At 34.2% G+C, this 17,816-nt stretch overlaps 1 protein-coding gene across 2 annotated transcripts; it reads left to right on the top strand.

Moving 5' to 3' along the window:
• The first annotated feature begins 11,287 nt into the window (after window positions 1-11,287).
• On the top strand, window positions 11,288-15,123 carry LOC111408084 (probable protein phosphatase 2C 73). Of its 2 annotated transcripts, XM_023037861.1 has the most exons (6): window positions 11,288-11,443; window positions 11,929-12,239; window positions 12,634-12,942; window positions 13,554-13,671; window positions 13,774-13,997; window positions 14,792-15,123. In XM_023037861.1, exons 2-6 carry the CDS (start codon window positions 11,985-11,987, stop codon window positions 14,981-14,983), a joined length of 1,098 nt encoding a protein of 365 aa, XP_022893629.1. In that variant the 5' UTR covers window positions 11,288-11,443; window positions 11,929-11,984; the 3' UTR covers window positions 14,984-15,123. The 2 variants fall into 2 exon arrangements, with proteins under 2 accessions (XP_022893629.1, XP_022893630.1); XM_023037862.1 differs by lacking the exon at window positions 11,288-11,443 and having other exon boundaries at window positions 11,476-12,239.
• The last annotated feature ends 2,693 nt before the right edge of the window (window positions 15,124-17,816 follow it).

The raw sequence follows: 17,816 nt of genomic DNA, 5'->3' as shown, positions 1-17,816 counted from the left end.
CCCCGGCTGCTCTTACTTTTGACTTTTCGATGTGGGAATTTAATCTATCTTTCTCTCACTTTAGGGACTTGTAAACGATTTATTGTCAATTTATATAATCCAATTTTCCTTTCTTTTAATTTCAAATTCAATATATAAATTACACAAATAATATAAGAACAATAATTAAAAGGATCAAATTGCTTAAAATTGAATTGGCTTAAACATTTAAAAAAATAAAATAAAAATTAACTTCTAAAACGTTTGAACTCGACTTGTACAATTAAAATTAATTAGATAAGGTCGTTTGATGAGATAAACATGCACAACTTTTTTTGTTACATATGGATCATGCTCCTCTTAAAAATTTTGTGAGCGTTGATTTCGAGATTTAATTTTTATTGTAATGGCAAAATAAAGAAAATTATACAAATTTTGTACTAAGTCGAAAATTGGTGGTGGTGGTAAAAAGTACGAGTCTTATTATTCCATAGAATGTAAATTATTGTAAGCGTGTCCTTATATATTTTAAAATTCTTTATCTTTTCTTTATAGGAAAAAGAGCAAATATTCAATTATCAATTTTGTAAATCTTCATATGACAATAAAGATGATAGTAGTTGAACAACATATTTTTATGAGCCTATACAAAGATTATTACACCCTTGATTGAAAATATGGATTGCTTGTTGCCCTGGCAACTTACAGTTATTTAAAGTTAAAAAATATTAAACAAAATTGCATAATCTAGTTGTTCACTTCATCTATTTCTTTCTCAATTATAAATAAAAATGAAAATGAGAAAAAAAAAGAATTTGAAATATTGAAATGTTGATTTAGATGTTAAAAAAAAGAAAAAAAAAAAGAATTCTCAATTGTCTTGCTCAATCACAAATATTCTATTTATTATGAGTCAATGATCATCATGAACCCACCTCAGTATTATCATATTTTTATTAATTTAAATATCAAAGCTTCTACGGAAAATAATAGTAAATTTTACAATTTCATTGTAAATTTTACAATTTCATTGTCCAGACGGACCAAAGTTCACGTTATAATCAGCTGACATAGTAGGAAAATGGATCCACGGCGTCCAAGTGGGCGGCGCCGCCCAACGTGATCGTTGTTTTGTACTATCTCTTTGACGCAACCGATGGCACCAAATGCATTTTTAAGGTTGAGTGGGACTCACTTTGATAAAAATTCACATTGCAAGTAGGTCCTTTATGCAAAGCGCTTTAGTCTCCAGCCTTTTAAGTTTGTTGCAATTGTGTCTCAAATTGATGGAAACCTATATTTGACTATGATGCGGAATTCTTCGAGAAATCTTGAACCGGACTCAATAAAATTTAACAAATAAACATCAACGGAGCTCGGCTCCAACCCACAACTCCTACATTCCAGTTGTCAAAAGTTTGCCCACAAAGGACAGAGTTAGGTGGTGTTTAAATGCACCCACGAAGGAAGAAGAGAATAGAGGCAGTAATGGTTGAATTTCTCTTCCAAGATGGCTGCCCTTACATTTTCTCTCCACCTTGCAAACACACACACACGAAACCAGGCTAGGAATGGGATGTATATATAATGGATTAATTTAGGTCAACAAATGGATTCCTGCCTGCGTCCCCTGCTACAATGCTTGTATTTTCCCAACCTAAGTTCCCTATCACAGGTAGTTTTGTCCTATCGTACTTCATTGCCCGTGCTACCTAATTTTCTTATCTTGTGTCTCCTACCACATGTAGTTACGTCCAGCCGTAGCGCACTACATGCGTTACCCATTTTTTCTAGTCGTAACTTGAACGTATCAACCATGACCATAGGGGACATAAGTCAATCTCCCACCAAATTAGATGATGCCCTTATCACCATGTACAGCTAAAACTTAGACCTAATTTGCCATAGGTTTACGTCATGTTCCCATCCAGTGCCATGATATTCCCTTGTCACGCCAAGTCTCAAGTCACTCCCTTGCCTTCCATGACAACATATTCCTCATTCGTGGAAGGAACCTTTTCATTTATTACCTCATATCTCTTAAATGTAATTTCTAGAAGTTGAATTCCACTTCTTGTATTGCCTCCATTTGCTCGTTCTCCAAAACTTTAATTGCCATTAGCTGCTACTTGGGATTTGTTACAGTATCACTTGGCAAGGCCCATGGTTGTCTTTCTGAAAGTTCTTTTGCCACAATCACATATACTGGTCAACAAGAGGCCATTCGAGGCCGTGGTCATTGCTGCAGCGAGCGTCGATTTGAGTTCGCGCAAAATTTGTCGCAGCGACGTTTAGATCCAAGCACCGCCACAGAGAACCAAGCATAGCCACATCATAGAAGGTAGGATCCTGGAGAAGGTGATTAGCACAGCGCTGTAATGATGATACCATAGCCACGGTGTTCAGATTTCGCAGCAGCGAGGCAAGCGGCACTCATATTTATTGATGTTGTAGAGAGAAACATAGGACCATGCACACACCTTTGGCGTGGATTTTCGGACCGACAATAGAGACATGGAGACGGGATGGGGGGGAGAGAGGTTTTGAAAAATGGTTGGATTAGGTTGATTAATTATATAAATACCACTTGATTTTTGATTAATTAAACTTTGCACCTGATTTTTTGAAAGTGATTTTTAAACACATGTTATTGTGTAATTTCCACTTTTTTTCTTCTTCTCTCTCTCTCAAATAATAGCTATCAAACATGGGCTAGGTGTGAGAGGAATAAATTGAAGATATGATATGGAACATCTAGAGTAGTTTTGGGCCCGCATGGATATGGGCCATTATAACCATAAACTAATGATTCGGGTCAGGCCATATTCACTCTAAGGTAAGGTGTGTGGCCAGTGTGGGGTCAGTTGTTGGGCATGATTATTGAATTTTTTCCCCAATATTTTCACATGCTTATTGCTCTTTCGTGATGATTTAAATACAAAATTTACCAAAAGAAAAATGAAATAAGATTAAAATGATAAGTCGACTACAAAATAGTTTTTGATAAAATAAGATTTAAAAATTAATTTTAGAAAAAAATTGCTTTTATAAGAGATTTTAGATAAAGCTACATTCATCCAACTTCACGTAAAGCTCTTCTAATTAAAAAAATATTTTTATACAATTAATTAAACTGATCCAAAAGTAATTTTTGAATTAAAATTTTTTTTTTTGACTTTTCAAAAATATACCAAACGAACCCTTACACCATGATCATTGTAAACCATATATGAATATAAATACACACACTTCAAAAATTTTAAGAGACATTTTATATTTTGTTATAGCTATTCAGGGGCGGAACCAGAAACTTTTTCAGTGCGGGCACAAATTTTTTCTCCAAACCACTATTTTTCCCACCAACTTTTTTCACAGGGAGGAAGCTGCTTCCGATTTTCCAACCACTATAGTTGAACTGTTTTTCTGCTTTGCAGCAGCTGATACATTAACTATAAAATTTACTCTAGCTCGTCCTTGTAGGTCTCAGCTGTGGTGATCCGTATGCTATCACAGCTTTGGAGGATACCGATTGTTGCTGTTAATCACTGTGTAGCACATATTGAAATGGGTAGTATAGTGACTGGGGCAAACAACCCGATTGTCTTGTATTTGAGTGGGGGGAACGCTCAACCAACAGGATGCAAAATTAAATTAGCATCTCCACTTCAACTTGTCGATATTTATTACTATATTGGAAGTGATAATTTGAAATCTGTAAATCTTTGAATGGATTAACTTTCAAAGCTGAATCCTCCAAAGCTGCTTCCGGTTTGAAAAACAGTAACTTTTCTCCCAAAGTTGAGATACATGGCTCCACCAGGGGCGGATTTGGGGGAGTGGGGTGGGGTAGGGCAGGCTGTAGTCCCCCCCTCTCAGGTCCAACAAATTTTTTAAAGGTTTTTTTTTTATATTTTTTGGGTAAAAAATCAATTTTTTGTGTAATTTTTTTTCCACGTAACAGTCCGATTTGAAATTTTATAGCTCGATTTTGGATCCAATCCTGAATCCGTCCCTGAGCTCCACCCCTGTAGCTATTCTAGTAATCATTACTTAACAAGCTGCAAATTATTCTACAATTGATCATAACATAAAAATCAATCCATATTACAAAACCGAATATGTTAAATGAATATTGGTTGTACAAATGAGTCTATCACTAGATTTTCATAATTTAGTCGTAACATGAAATAAAATTCAAATTAATAATTTAATATTAAAATTTAGACCCATTTACTTTAGATAAAAATTAGATTTTGATTAAAAATGATGAAATATGTGATTAAAAAGTAAAAAAATTTAGATCACGAAAAATATGTGATTACAAGTGTGTCTTGAAAAATGAAGGTCAAACGAGAGTTTGGGGGTGTTTTACTAAATTCAAAGTCCTCGTCACGCTTTTTAAGGAAAAGTGAGGGCATAGTTCCCAAACCTTCAATGTACATGAGGGTCCCATGCACTGGTGGACTCGTATGAGGTCATGTGGGGTCAAATAACCTCACAGTTTTTTGAATGTTTTTTCTTTTTTTCCTTGCTTATAACGTAATTTTCTGTCAAAGTAGTGAGCCAACCCAGTTAATTTCCTAGCTCAATGCCCAAAAAGCCCAAACCCAAATCTTATTGTAGCAGCAAATGGTCTTATTTTCGTTAATAATACGTTGTTCGAAAAAATTTTTATTTTTGACACTATAGTTTAAACTGTCTGGGTCCGCCCCGGATCTCGTGCAATTTTAACTTTCACATTAACAGCTTTTGTTACTTGAAGATTCATATTCACATATTTAAATAATCTACGGAACCAACTTTTTGGAAAAAATAAATAAATTGTACCAATCACATGAACACAAAGGGAAACAAGAAAATACAAAAACAAAGATGGGAAAAGAAAAACATGAATGTAGACGTGCTTCAACAAACTTTTGAAGTACTGAAATAGAAAGCTCAACGTACCACACGTATGTGTACCCTTTTTCTAACGGGGCTTTTTCTACAGGGTTTATACAGGGGCCCTCACTGTAGCGAGGGCTCCATATGTATTAAAAAAAAAAAAAAATTAACGCGGACCCCACCAATGTGAGTACCTATAAAATATCTGGCAAAAATAACCCAGTACATGTAGGGTGGTCCTTTTCTAACTCTCTCTCTTTATTTTTATTTTTATTTTTTTTACTCTCTCTCTCTCTCACACACAAAAACTTTGACAGCATGTTTCATCCATTCTGCTAAAAGAATAAAATATCGAGATTTCTCCACATCCTAAGTATTTCAAAAGTTTTTCTTTCATCCTCACTTTGCATACTAAGCATGTTGTGAACAAAATACCTAGCTTATTTTAATGGTATTCCACATATATCCATATTCGTACCATGCGTAAGAGAAGTACTAGAATGTTGAGTTTCTACACATAAATCAAATTTTTTCCTTACTTTTTAACTATTAAATTTTATGCGTAATAATAAAAAGATGAAATAGAGAAATCAATACAAAAATTTACGTGGTTCGACAATATGCTTACGTCCACGAGAGCGAAGCGGAGACAATATTATTCAATATGAAAAATAGGATTACAACATTATTATTTATACTAACCCTAGCCTAGGCCTATAAAGATTTTAAGATCCGTACTAGAAAATACTCCTGTACCGTATCGAACCCCTAAGTCATTCAACGTTCCTAGCAACCAGACAGTGAATTAAATTCGCTCAAGGCTAATGCCGTCGCTCTGCTCCATTCTGATCGGTGTGCTACGCTCCCCTTACTTCACTCAGCTTCGGTATCAACGTATTTGATCCAGAAAACTCGTGTTCCACTCTATATAAGTCACACACACAATATTAACCATACTTTTTTTCAAAAAATACCCTTTAGAACAACGTTTTTTAAATTTTAAGGATGTCAAGCAGGGGTGAAAAGCTAATGTAAACTACCAAATCCTCCTGATAGTTTCTATCTTTAGCTTCCATCACTACTACGATGTTAGAAAAATGAAAATACTTTATTGATAATACAAAAAAATGAGCGAGAACAACTAAATTGTTCAGACGATATATGACTAAACATGCGTTCATAGAGATGTAAAATACTCTAAAAAATTTTCTCACATGATATGAAATTCGTCAATCATATTCTTGTACATTAAATTTTGGAAGTGAGTGTTGATCGTTGTAACAAGAATTAATGCAATGTTCATAGGCTTCACAAGATTGTAGCATAACATAATTTGAGTTCCATATATAACCTACATCCATAACAACCATTCAAGTACTTGCTCCATTTTTTATACTTAGTCATCTAATACATTTTTTCTACAAGGTAACATTGTAATATAGTTAAGAGTGTAGCTAATTTTTTTTCCTAACTATGCTTTTATGAGTTTTAGCCCATCTTTTACAATTAAATTAAGTATGTGTCAAACACAATGTATATGAAATAGTATACCACCAAGATTGAGGTTACTACTATGTTGATCGATACATTATATATTATGTAACGCTACAAATTTTATTTTCGCAATTAATTTCTCAAATAATTATGAAGGAATTCAATTACTTTAAATGCAATAATTTGTCTATGCATTATCCACTATTGATCTATTTAGAGTACAGTAGCAACTATATAACATTTTTGGTAATTTACTAATCACAAGTCGAACATAAATAATAAAACACCAGTATATTTATTTAATTACTTATTATCAAAGCCTTCTTTTTATTATTTAAATTAATCGCATTAGAACTAAGAGCGTTCTAGAATATAATTTGTACTTGGTCACGGTGATATCACAACTAGCTACGAACATCAATATTGTTGGGAATCTACTTATATATGCACAGCGGAATTTAAAATAATTTTCGATTCTCATCAAGAATCGCCTTTGTATTTAGATAAAAATTGTGATAATGATTGTACCTTTGAAGAATTCTGCAATCTTTTTGCTTTTCTTTTCGTTCCATCAACCTTGATTCGCCACCATAGCTGTTTAATTGTCCAGCCTCCAACGGATATCCACACAGAGAATAAGATTGCGGCTTCTAGGGTTTTCTCTTGTGCCAGCAAGAATAATGAAAATCATATGGATTTCAAATCATAACTATGTATTTATATAAACCCAAACGGACTCGGCCCATTCCTGTCCAATATTTAATTAATCCAATTAATTAAACTCGGTCCGTGAATTAATTCATCCAATTAATTAATTTAGGAATATAAATAACAAATCCAATTAATTAATTTATCCAACGATTGTTAAATTAACTAATTGACAATTTGCAATCTTCCAATTCTCTTTTGTGTGCGACCCATTAGGTTCCCGACCACGATGCCTAACGGCGTGAAATATTATTTTGATCTAATCAAAATTGATAAATTAAAACACCATTTTAATTTATCGTCAATTCACACTCGCCGTCCCTGATTGACATCTAGCAATGTGTCAGGGCAATACATGTGACGGGAAATGTCATGTGGTGTGACAAAATCAAATTCGTTCGTTTACCGTGAAACTATAATCCCTTCGTCAATATGATCCGATCAATTACGAGATATGGAATTGTGTCAATCTCGATCATCGATCATATCTTTCACTCCACTATTAAGTCAATATAAATTGAAAACTCCTTTTCGACTTATGAGTACACCTTGGCCAATGATTTCATCATTGACTTAATTGAATGAAACGCAGATCATAATTTCCTACTATCTAAGAGTGACGAATCATTTATTGATCAATCACAACCTTCATACGATTCTTGACGTACCTGAACGATGTCGTATTAGCGGCCCTTTTCAGAGCAACATCCAACACCGCCAAAGTATGACTGTCTTCATATAAGGTACCATGACGACCTCAAGTTAAATGACCAATTCCACTATCGAACGTTAGAGATTAACCACTGACACTCAGATAGTTCTCCATGTGAAATCTCTCGACGGGTCTCCAATGTTTTGTTTTATAACAAAAACATCCACGTGTTCATTTAAGTGTCACCACACTTTAACTTGTGAGATCAGCTACTTATTTCACAAGTAAGAAATGACACACGTGATGGTCTATCCGTAATAATGATATCCGTATCTCGTTATTACTTACGACCACGGATGATTTAAGATTCAATCAGATGTAATTTGTATCTCACAATCACAACTCCTTGTGATTAACAAATTACAAATATATGAACTCTATTATTTATTTAATTGTCTATTAATTAAATAATAGATCTGTCATTTAATTGCATTAATTATATATAAAAGTATTTATGTCCAAAGTTGATTGGACCTAGGGCCATAATACTTACAAATATACTGCGCGAATGCCTTTTATGAGTAAACCTAGTTGTTAAGACCCAAACTAGAACTTGCACTACTAGAAGAACCAAATTGGAATTGAGCTTGATTAATTTCACACATCTGTGTTCCACTATACATTTTGAATAGTGTCTATTTAGATGAGTCGTGCCAATACCCTTTTGTCAAGCTAGCATTTCTTTGAAGCATATACATTATATATTTCGTGCTCTGCCTTTTCATCTACTATGACACTCGTGGTCACCAATTTAAAGTGTTCCCGATACTTTTCACTTTATTTTTTCGTTCTTCATTTACTGTTTGAACGTATTATTACCGTTTCATCTTCTATACTATCATCCAAATCAATTAAATTTGTACTCCATGGTCGTTGTCGAATAGTCACGAGTTGAAACATAATTTAGATCGCTATAATCGTGGTCTAATGACAAAGTTGAATCTCATATGTTGGAAGAACCAAAATTTGGTTGTAGTCACCAGCTTCCAACAATATGCTATAATTCATTTGGAACAAAGAAAGAAAGAAAGAGGTAGGATAGTATAAGTTATACTAGTATTGCTCAGAATTATAGACAATAAAATTCATGATTGCACGATAAAAGAGCTAAATGAAGATTGCAAGAATTATATTGTAGATTGAGAAGGTAGAGAGAGTTGCATAAAAAAAAGAAAAAATGAAGCGGAAAAGGGGCATATGTAGGAAAGAAAAAGTTTCATTTTAAAAAAATAAAATGATCGAATAGACTGTACGTTGACCTAAACGATCATTTTTGTGACCATCTGGTGGCCAAATGATCACTGCCCAAGAGCTTCATATGAGTTGACTTGTGAATTTTTTTATGACTCGTCTCAATACGAGCCGAGCGCAAGGCCAAGTAGAGTTCATGACGACTCTATCTATTTGCCATCCTTAGAACTGATTGCGATGAAAAAAGGACAATTATGTACAGAGCTATGTCGCCTTAACGGTTGTAGTTGATGAAGCGATGGGCTGCACCTCAACCTCTCGGAATAAATTGTGGTTGAGGCTAAGATGATCGTATTGCATCAGAGAAGAGGTGCTTGAATTAACGAAATTCAACAATATTAATGAAAATAAATTTAATAATATATTATTTATTTTCATTTTTAGTATTTTGTACCAAATATATTCTCGACGTATCAATTTAATTAGTGTCATATTAAGGAAATAATCTATACATCCATTTCTTTCCTCCGGAGCGCCTTGCATGTTAGGCTAAAAGAAATAGTACCACTTTTGAAATTAGCCAAACATGCATGTACGACGTATTGCTATCCAAACAATCATGTTATACAACTATAATGGTTGACATAATTTTTAACACAATGACACATGACAGCCTCATTGGAAAATTTAAAACACAATCTACTTTTTCATCAAATCACATCATGCCAACATATTCTCATTCTCTCCGTCACACACTTTTTTCGCACACAAGCATTATTCCTATCCAAAACATAATGTTTCATGCTGTTGTCAGTCTTTCCTTCAACAAATACTGATGCCTCCCCTTTTTCACTTTAAATTTCACAAAATAAGTCGTGAAGAAAAAATTACTTACTCGTAAAGCATCACACTCAAACATACTCACACCTTCCAACTTATACTAACATAAAAGACTTGTTTGTCTATGGTGCCGACCATGACTATAGGCCGGGTATGCGAGTACGTAAGGCCCCATTTTGGTAAGGGGCCAAAAAAATTATTATTTTTTATTTTACATATATTTTTACACACATATTAGGTTTGACAACAGTTCGGTTATGGGTCAACCGCACTACCAATTTTTTGACTATATCATAACCACACCATAATCACGTAAATCGGTTCGATTCAGTTAATAACCACGAAAATAAATTATTTTTTATAGGTTCATCCGTCAAATTGATATAAAATAATTTATGAAAAAAGTCAATGAAAACAAAAATACAATATATTGTATTCGACCACGCCTCGGATTTGGCTCAAAGTCTATACTATAATTAGTACTGATTGAATTTATCCTCTTTTCGAAAATATTTGAAACAATGCATCAAATCCTGAAAATGCGTCCCTGGAATTGAATATAAAATGTAATTAGTTTACAGATACAACCAAAATGATTGAGATGAAATTTTTGTTCCAATAACATTGATTAAGAAGGCCCCTCACCTGAGGTCCTATCTTTTCTTTAAAATTGAAGTCCAATCTCATTCAAACTGAAGTCGTGTGAAAAATTTTCTAGAGGCGACGACGGCTAGGACCGTAGAGGTAGTGGAGCCATGTGTGAGTTCGTGGTTTGTGGAGAGTAGAGTTTGCATTTATATACTGTCATACTAATGCAATTATTATGGGTTAATGGTAAGTGGGCTGGGTCAAGTAGATGTAATGGAGGAATTTTGTTTTAGGCTGGATAGAAAAATAGCGTAAAACCTAATAATCAATTCAATTGTTTGTTTGTTTGTTTGTTTGTTTAGCGGGTAATCGGTTCGGTTTCAGTTTGAAGGCGTAAATTCTATACCCGTACCGTTTCGAACCGGTTTATTAAAATCAAATACCATATCCGCCTCATTGCACCATCGGTTCGATTTTTTTCGCTCCATTCGGTTCGATTAACCGCAGTTTTCGATTTTAACGATTCAAATTGTCATCTCTAACACATATATAGGATTTCATATTTGAAATTGATCTAATGTCCCCCAACTCTTATGACGGGCCTTGTTTAGCTAACGATTATAAACAATCAAAATAACTTTTTAACTCTACATTTCAAATATTCCTTAAATACTATTTACTTATTCATTAAATATTTCCCTTGTTAAAAATTTATGTTGACTCCACGAGGCTTTGATCGGTGCATGACAACCTATAGCACCACCTCCCTCGATAGAACGTTAGAGCTGACTAATCCGCCAACCCCACCACCCACATGTATATACTGTACGATACCTTGTATTTATCCTATGGTAGTGCTACACCCAGCCATGCTATTTATTTTCTTCACTCGTTGAACATTCAAAAGATCTAAATAATGGCATGATTGATTGCGATGTTTCTCTAACTTCTTGGAATCCCATCATTTTTAGGCGAGTAATCTCCCAGTTTCTTCATTTCTGGCCTCAGTAAACCACACTGCCGACAAGTTTCACCTGAAAAATGAAGGTTTTATATGATTTTTCTCTTTATTTAGCGTTTAAGTTCCGGAGTTATGTGTTTTATCAGAAGTGTCCATCTTTTTTCGTCTGGTTGTTGGGTGAATATGGTCTCGCATTCCTTCCCATGCTTCATCAATGATGCATTATTTGTAAAAATTCTGGATTTTTCATACTTTCATCAAATTAATTTAATATTCAATCTTGTTTGTCTTGGCATGGTTCTTTGGGTTAAAATATTAATTAGGAATATTCTGGGTTTGATGTCTGCTAGTGTGTGCATTCTCTGACAATTCTATGCAAGAAAACATGCTGGCATACATTTAGTATTATTATTGGAATTCCATGTAGGATTTGAAGATTACCCAGTTAAAAAGAATCTTTAACCCATTCCTGATTCATCTTTTTTGTACTTAATATTTTTGGATTCTTACCTTTCTGAGTCAGATTAACATGTTTTTGCTTTACTAATTTTATGGGCATGCTTGGATCCAGTTGTTTATGTGATTTTAACAGGGTTTGAGTACGTAGGGTAGTGGAGGCGGTGTATTATGGGTCGTTTATCATCGATTTTCAATGGATTTTCAAGGTCGTTGTTCCTCAAGAGAACAAAGAATTTGGAGAACAGTTTTGGGAATTGTGATGGAAGAGAGGCTGTGGAAGCTATGGCGAATGATGCGACGAAGAATGAGTTGATATTGACGACATCAGGCACTGTTAATGTCGAAAGATCACAGAATTTTGCTTCTGTTTTCTCGAAAAGAGGGCAGAAAGGCATGAATCAAGATTGCTGCATTGTTTGGGAGGTATGTGTTGAACACTTTATTTAGTTTATGTCATAAAAAATATGGTTGTATGACAGACAACTTTGGGTCTCTTTGACATGATTTTTGCCTTTTTACGAGAGTTTTTGGAGAAAGCTATCTTAATTTTTGTTTGGATTGGAAACTAATTTTTATAAGTATTTCCTTTCCCGAAAGTTCTTTTCATTTAAAACCTCTTCTAGCCGTCGAGAACACTTTCATAAAATTAGTCAAATGGTCCAAAAGTAGCTTTTGGATCTCAAAAGCTTTGCCAAGCGGACCATTTGTGGCCTCGTAGTCAAGTTGTAATTGCTCAAAACACTCATTGATATATAGCAATGTGGCTTTGCTTTAGATCTTCTTGTTGATAGCAATTATTTGGAATTTTCGCTTGCAGGAATTCGGATGCCAGGAGGACATGATATTCTGTGGGATATTTGATGGGCATGGCCCTTGGGGACATTTTGTGGCCAAGACGGTTAGGGAGTCGATGTTATCGTCTCTTCTCTGTAACTGGCAGAAGACCCTCGTCGAAGCTTCACTTGATCCCGATTTTGATCTGGAATCTGATAAAAAGCTTCATAAATTCCATATATGGAAGCATTCCTATTTGAAGACATGTGCTGCCATAGATCAGGAGCTGGAACACCAAAGTAAAATCGACTCATTCTACAGTGGCACTACTGGTTTGACAATTGTTAGACAGGTAATAGAAGTTCCTTTATTCTGTCATATGATATGCTAATCTCTATATGCAAATTCATTTTTCTCCTTTTTCCACTGATGTCTCTGTAAACATGGTTAATTAAAGAGAAATCAAGATAATATAAGATTTGGCAAGTTGGATAAAGAAATGTGAAGCATTCGTTAGCAAATTTACTATTTTCCAAAGACTTTTTCGTTACATAAAATATCTTCCACGTGTTAAACCAGAATAGTCGTCAATTTTGAATTCGAGCTACTATAAAACCTACACATCATGTTGGCCAATGGCCTCTTGACTAGTATGAATTTAACAACCTAAGGCACTGCTTTCGTAGTTTGTCCCAATCAACTCGGGGAAGAGTTAAGAGCCATATACATTTCATATACAGGTGCTAAAAGTCTGATTTAAGGTGATCCTTAAAAATTAGTTGGTCATTGAGAATCGTTTATAGGGACCATCTAGAGTATTTAACTTACCCTTTGGGCTTTCTTGAATGGCTTCTAGTGTAGAAAGCTCTCAAAGGATAGACACATTTATCTCGTGTATCTGAAATCCTTTTGCTCAACTTATTTTCTGCATTGCTAAAATAAATCTTGATTTATTTCTGTCAGGGTGAACATATTTTCATCGCAAATGTTGGCGATTCGCGTGCTGTACTGGCGATGACATCTGAAACTGGCAACTTGGTACCCGTACAGCTTACAGTTGACTTCAAGCCCAATCTACCTCGTTAGTCTACCTCTCTCTCGCTTCCTGGGCGCACATATGTTTCTGTCTCTATTCCTAGTTTAGTATCTATGCATCATATAACTCTGCTAACAATGTTCGCAGAGGAGGCTGAGCGAATAATTCAATGCAAAGGCAGAGTGTTCTGTTTGCAAGACGAGCCAGGGGTTCCCAGATTGTGGTTGCCTGATGAGGAATCTCCTGGACTAGCGATGTCTAGAGCTTTTGGTGACTATTGTGTTAAGGATTTTGGCCTCGTTTCCATTCCAGAAGTGACACAGAGATATATTACCAGTAAAGACCAGTTTGTCGTGCTAGCAACAGACGGGGTTAGTATGAAACTTTATTAATCTTGATTTCGTGGCCAAAGATATAACTGAAGGCAACAATATGCTTTTCGTCTCGTTAATATCCTCAAATAGATCAGTAAATCTGAACTCTTAAGTTTTCGAACAAAACCTAAAAGATGGAGGCAACATTGCATTTCTTCTCTTAAATTATACATCTCTTAGAATATCATGAGTTGAACTATGTGTTGAATCTGAACTCTGTGAGGATAATCAATCGTGCTTGGCTAAAAAACAGTGAACACTACCATCCAATCATTTTGGAAAAAGATACTTTGCCAGAATGATTCGACAAAAAGCTAGATATAATTGTATGTGATAATAATAATTGAATGAAAAAGTTGACTGTGTTTCGTGACATTATGTCAACCTTGATGTTAGTGTAGTATGATTGATCATTTTTTGCCTGAACTTAATTTGTCACCCAAGGTGTTAAAAACATCTGGCAAAATAGCATTATTCGAGGATAGTATGGCTGGCTTAAAATCATTGTGAGAGTTTGGTACGCATACTCTTTCTTTCTCTCTACTGATTCACAAAGTACATAGTATTTGTATAACATTCAGTATATTGAATCAATGAAAATGTTTGGTACGCAGTATTGAATAACACTGTATGTTACAACTATATTTGAATTTCTTTTATCCTATAATATTGTCCACTATACCGTACCAAACAATGCATAAGTGAATGTTTCCGTTTGAAAATCATGTAAAGAATATTGATTGACGAAACACCAAGGATATGATAGTGAAATCTGTGTTTGATCGATGAAGGTATGGGACGTTATCTCCAACGAAGAAGCGGTAGAAATTGTGTCATTGGCTCCAGACCGGGCAAAATCGGCTAGGCGTCTCGTGGAGTGTGCTGTCCATGCATGGAAGAAGAAGAGAAAGGGAATAGCAATGGATGATATATCAGCAATTGTACTCTTCTTCTTCACTGCTGCTGTATCTTCACCTAAGTAATTCTATCAATGTTAATGTTTTTCTATTCATTCTAAAACATTAATGACAAAAATGTCGCCCAACAGGGCCTGGGAGGGACATGATCAAGTCCAGCACAGCACTGTCTATTCCAATATATTATGATTTTTATTTTCAAATTAGCTAACTGATTATCAAAACATATGTAAAACTATTCAAACTTGTGAAACCCTTTAGAATTCTGATATAAAGATCTGAACATACGAACTCAAAAAAATTCCCAGTGACATTCAAATTCAAATTTAAAAACATTATTTGTTCAATCTTCATTTATCATATTGCAAAAGTGGTTAGCTGATAAATGATGATTATACCCTTCAAGCCCAGAATAAAAATTTAGACCCAAAGTCAGGGCGGATCCAGAAATATTTAGCGTACGGGCTAAAATTTAAAAGTAAATATAATTCGTTAAGCCGATAAGGCAACAAAAATAATTCATTGGGCCGATTGACCGACAAGGCAACAACAACAATCATTAAACCGATAAAGCAAGATGTCAACAAAAGTTATTAAGCCGATAAGACAACATTTCAAAAATAATTAATTAACTTATTGACCAACAAGATAAATAGGCAACAATTTCAATATTTTGCCAACAAGGCCACAAGTAGGGAGATAACGAGATTTACTTACTATGGAGTATATTTAAGCCTTTGCAGTTCCCCTTCCTACATGCCTGTGGGTGCCGTGAAAAATTTACTGCATTTTTGAAATTTAAAAATAATTCAATTAACTAAGGTGAAAAACTACTGTCAAAATTAATATAAATTGAATTCTCAAATCAGAAAATTTGAAAAATGCTCAAGTACTATGAAAAAACTAAAAAAAAATAAAAAATCATCAGGCCATTTCAACAAACTGCAAAAAAAAAAAAAAAAAAAAAAAAAATAAAAATCATTAGGCCATTTTCAACGAATTGCAAAAAAAAAACTTGGATTTTTCAAAAACTCATACTCAATAATCAATATTAAATTATTAACGAAAAATATATATAAAAGACGGTCCAAGTAATAAAATCTAAGAAACTAAAGTTACTTAACATTGAATTTCGAAACCGAAAATACTTATAAGTTGTCCAGTTCAAAAGCCACTGTGGAGCAAAATAACTTTTAAGAGATGAAATATTTGATTTGGGTAATGTGTTCCTTAATTTTGTAGAAATTTTATGTGGGATTGAAAATTTGGAAGTTTGAAGACTTTGGCTGCCGGGTCGAGAATGGAGAGGAATCACCGTCTTCTAGTTACTGTATGTCAAACGGAAGAAAATTGGATTAGAATTAGGTTTGTGTTTGGGTTTAAATGGGTAATAAATTGGGCCAAAAAATTAGAGTTGGTCCATTTACAAACACACTTTGTTGGAATTAGTTTTACGGGCTGCTCAATTGTTTTACATGGGCTCAACTACAAATAAAAAAAATGGAATTGGTGGACTAATGGATCTCGGCTTGGGCGAGGACGGGCTGTAGCCAGGGCCAGCTCGACCTGGATCCGCCCCTACAGGCCAAACTTACAAAACCTCTTTCTAAATTTTTGCTTAACATTAGTCGACATCATGCATATAATGGTCATCTATCTAACTGGCCTTAAAGGGAAAGTTTCTATAATTGCAACTCAGTCCTTGAACTTTTATAATATTTAGTTAGGTCTATGCTTAACTAAGTGACAGTTCACTTAGCTCCCGTTTGATTCTCATTCTTTGCCCACAAAAATGAAAAATATATCCGTTATCCATCACAACAAGTCATCATATTTGATTGTCTATCTCTTGTGTGGGTCCTCGTAACGATTATATTTTTCATTCTCATTCTTACAAAAATAGGTATCAAGCAGGGACTTAATATTATTAAGTGAAACATTATTTAGCTTGAAACTCCTCAAGTCAATAATATTTTTCCACAATTTTACTCATATTCCTGAACTTTTCAAATATTACAAACAGGTCTCATCACTTTTCGATTGTCAAATGATTTGTATCGTAACTTATAACTCTGTATTCCATCTATAGTTGACCATAATCCTATTTCTCAATACTTTCGGCTTTGGTCCCTGAAGAATTGAATGGATCCAAATTGGTTTAATAGTTTTCAAACTTTGTATTTACGCCACGTATAAGATTTTAGATTATTACAAATAGAGTGCTCTTTTCTTTCCCAACTTTGTCTATATGCTCACAGCTTGTCGCAAATTGTTGATAATCTATCACTAAACCTTACGAATCTTATCATTCCTCAATATTTTTTTATTTTTCTAATAGCATGATATTAGAAAGATTCACAAAAAATAAGCACATTGAAATGGAAAATAAATAAATTGCATGAAAACATTGATTTACTTGTTTGATATATGAGCTCTGCTGCAGGCCAGAGCACACACATACGTAGGCCCCAACGTATTTTTTTTTCATGTGGGAACGACCCCTACAGTGAGGGGTCGGTAAGACTTATGTGAGCATTTTTCTTGATATATGCTACGCTCAAGGGGCTAACTCGAATCAATCTTTCACTATTAACTATATTACACGATTATAGTATTTCTCTAAATCGCATTTTGCGTTATTAGAACTCTCCATTAATTTGTATTTCTTTTGTATTTACATTTTTCCAACTTCATTTTTTATTTTCTTAGTTGCGTTTTTGTAGTTTTACATGTACACTTAAACTATGCTCCTATTTGTTTCCACTAAAAAAAAGTGATTAAAATCCAAATTAACATCAACACATTTTATGAAATTCATAATTTTTCAATTACATAACATATCAAATTTTATTAAAATTTACTAAAGTTTTGATTTTAAAAGGAGCATATATCTTTGTTT

This window comes from Olea europaea, chromosome 13 (genome assembly GCF_002742605.1).
Source record: "Olea europaea var. sylvestris chromosome 13, O_europaea_v1, whole genome shotgun sequence".
Lineage (NCBI taxonomy): Eukaryota > Viridiplantae > Streptophyta > Magnoliopsida > Lamiales > Oleaceae > Olea > Olea europaea.
The sequence above is the reverse complement of the archived record's forward strand: the minus strand, read 5'-3'. Positions and strand labels throughout refer to the sequence as shown.

Bases quoted from the DNA above. Each gene is read 5' to 3' on its own strand.
- LOC111408084 (XM_023037861.1), top strand. From the start codon at position 11,985: ATGGGTCGTTTATCATCGATTTTCAATGGATTTTCAAGGTCGTTGTTC. The intron at 12,943-13,553 runs GTAATAGAAGTT...TATTTCTGTCAG, and splicing joins GTTTGACAATTGTTAGACAG to GGTGAACATATTTTCATCGC. The intron at 13,998-14,791 runs GTTAGTATGAAA...TGATCGATGAAG, and splicing joins TCGTGCTAGCAACAGACGGG to GTATGGGACGTTATCTCCAA.